The following is a 1,273-nucleotide window of genomic DNA, read 5'->3' as shown; positions in this document are numbered from 1 at the left end:
TCACTTCAAAAAAGCAACCCTACCGCGTCTCCAACTCTCCCCATCACCGCCCCGACTTTCCCCAGCCTGTGGTCCAGTTGTCATCCAATCATTAGCTCCCAGGTCCAATTTACGGCTTCCTTAAAATTTCCCAACATTTATTATTGTATTTCCTTAAACCGACTTAGTTTTCTTAATTAAAAAGTAGTCCTGTTTTTCCCTCTCGTACCACTATATATATCCTCCTCCTACCCTTTACGACTCCTCAGATCCCCGCTACAGAAATCCTCGTCTCTCGCCCTATACTGCGTGCTAAAGCTGCTCGCTTTCTCTTTTTCTTTCCTCTGTTGAGAAAACCTTTGTTTGTTCTCTCTCTGTTTACAACATGGCTTTTTCAAGAGTGGTTTTGGCTTTGATGATGTTCGCTGTTGTGGTTGGAGCAGCGGTGGCTCAAGCACCGGGAGCATCACCGGCGGCTTCACCGAAGAAATCACCGGCTCCAGCAGCATCACCAAACAAGGCAGTTACCGCACCGACTCCCTCCGCTGCTGCGACGTCACCGGTTTCCGCTCCCAAGACCTCGCCAACCGCCGGTCCCGCGGCTTCTCCACCATCGCCTTCAACCGTTGCTACCCCTGCCTCTGGTCCTTCTGCTACTTCTCCGTCGTCCATCGCTGGCAATCCTTCTGGTGCTCCAGCTTCCACTCCTAACGGTGCTCCCGCTTCCACTCCTGGTAACGGTGCTGCATTGAACAGAGTCACCGTCGTTGGATCTGCTGGCGTAGCATTCCTTGCTGCCGCCTTGTTGTTCTAGATCTTCTCCGATCCGGCGAGATTTGTTTTCCACTAGACTTTCTTTAGCATCTATATTTATTGTTCTTTTTTTTTTTAATCATTTTACGGTGACGACAGTGGTAGTGATGATAGTAGCTCTGGTGACGCTGATGATGAGTACATTATTTTGATTTACTCTTTTTTTTTTTTTGCCTTTTGGTCTGTGCACTTGATTTATTATCATTATTGTTGATTTATTATTATTATGGATTCTTTTTTTTTATAATATTTTGTTACTAATTTTGATATTCGTGTTAGTAGAGTAACACACAGTTCTTTTACTAATTCTAGTACGGGAAAAAATAATTATTAGTATCTTATTTTGATTTTCAGATAATTAATCCCGTGAAACAAATATATACAGTAATCGTCAGCGCTTTTTTATATTAATTGTCATCATTATCTAACACTTATCGAACGGATCATTATTTTTGGGTAAGCTCAAATTAACTTCCAAGTA

The 1,273-nt window shown here is 43.0% G+C and overlaps 1 protein-coding gene across 1 annotated transcript; it reads left to right on the top strand.

Annotated features, from left to right (window-relative positions):
• Nucleotides 1-233: 233 nt before the first annotated feature.
• Nucleotides 234-1,016, top strand: LOC113713242 (uncharacterized). The gene has a single exon (XM_027236922.2). The coding sequence runs from the start codon at nucleotides 365-367 to the stop codon at nucleotides 791-793; it is 429 nt and encodes a 142-aa protein (XP_027092723.1). The 5' UTR covers nucleotides 234-364; the 3' UTR covers nucleotides 794-1,016.
• The last annotated feature ends 257 nt before the right edge of the window (nucleotides 1,017-1,273 follow it).

This window comes from Coffea arabica, chromosome 10c (assembly GCF_036785885.1).
Source record: "Coffea arabica cultivar ET-39 chromosome 10c, Coffea Arabica ET-39 HiFi, whole genome shotgun sequence".
In the NCBI taxonomy this organism is placed as follows: Eukaryota; Viridiplantae; Streptophyta; class Magnoliopsida; order Gentianales; family Rubiaceae; genus Coffea; species Coffea arabica.
Note: the sequence above shows the minus strand (reverse complement) of the source record. Positions and strands in the feature narration are given on the sequence as shown.

Bases quoted from the DNA above. Each gene is read 5' to 3' on its own strand.
- LOC113713242 (XM_027236922.2), top strand. From the start codon at position 365: ATGGCTTTTTCAAGAGTGGTTTTGGCTTTGATGATGTTCGCTGTTGTG.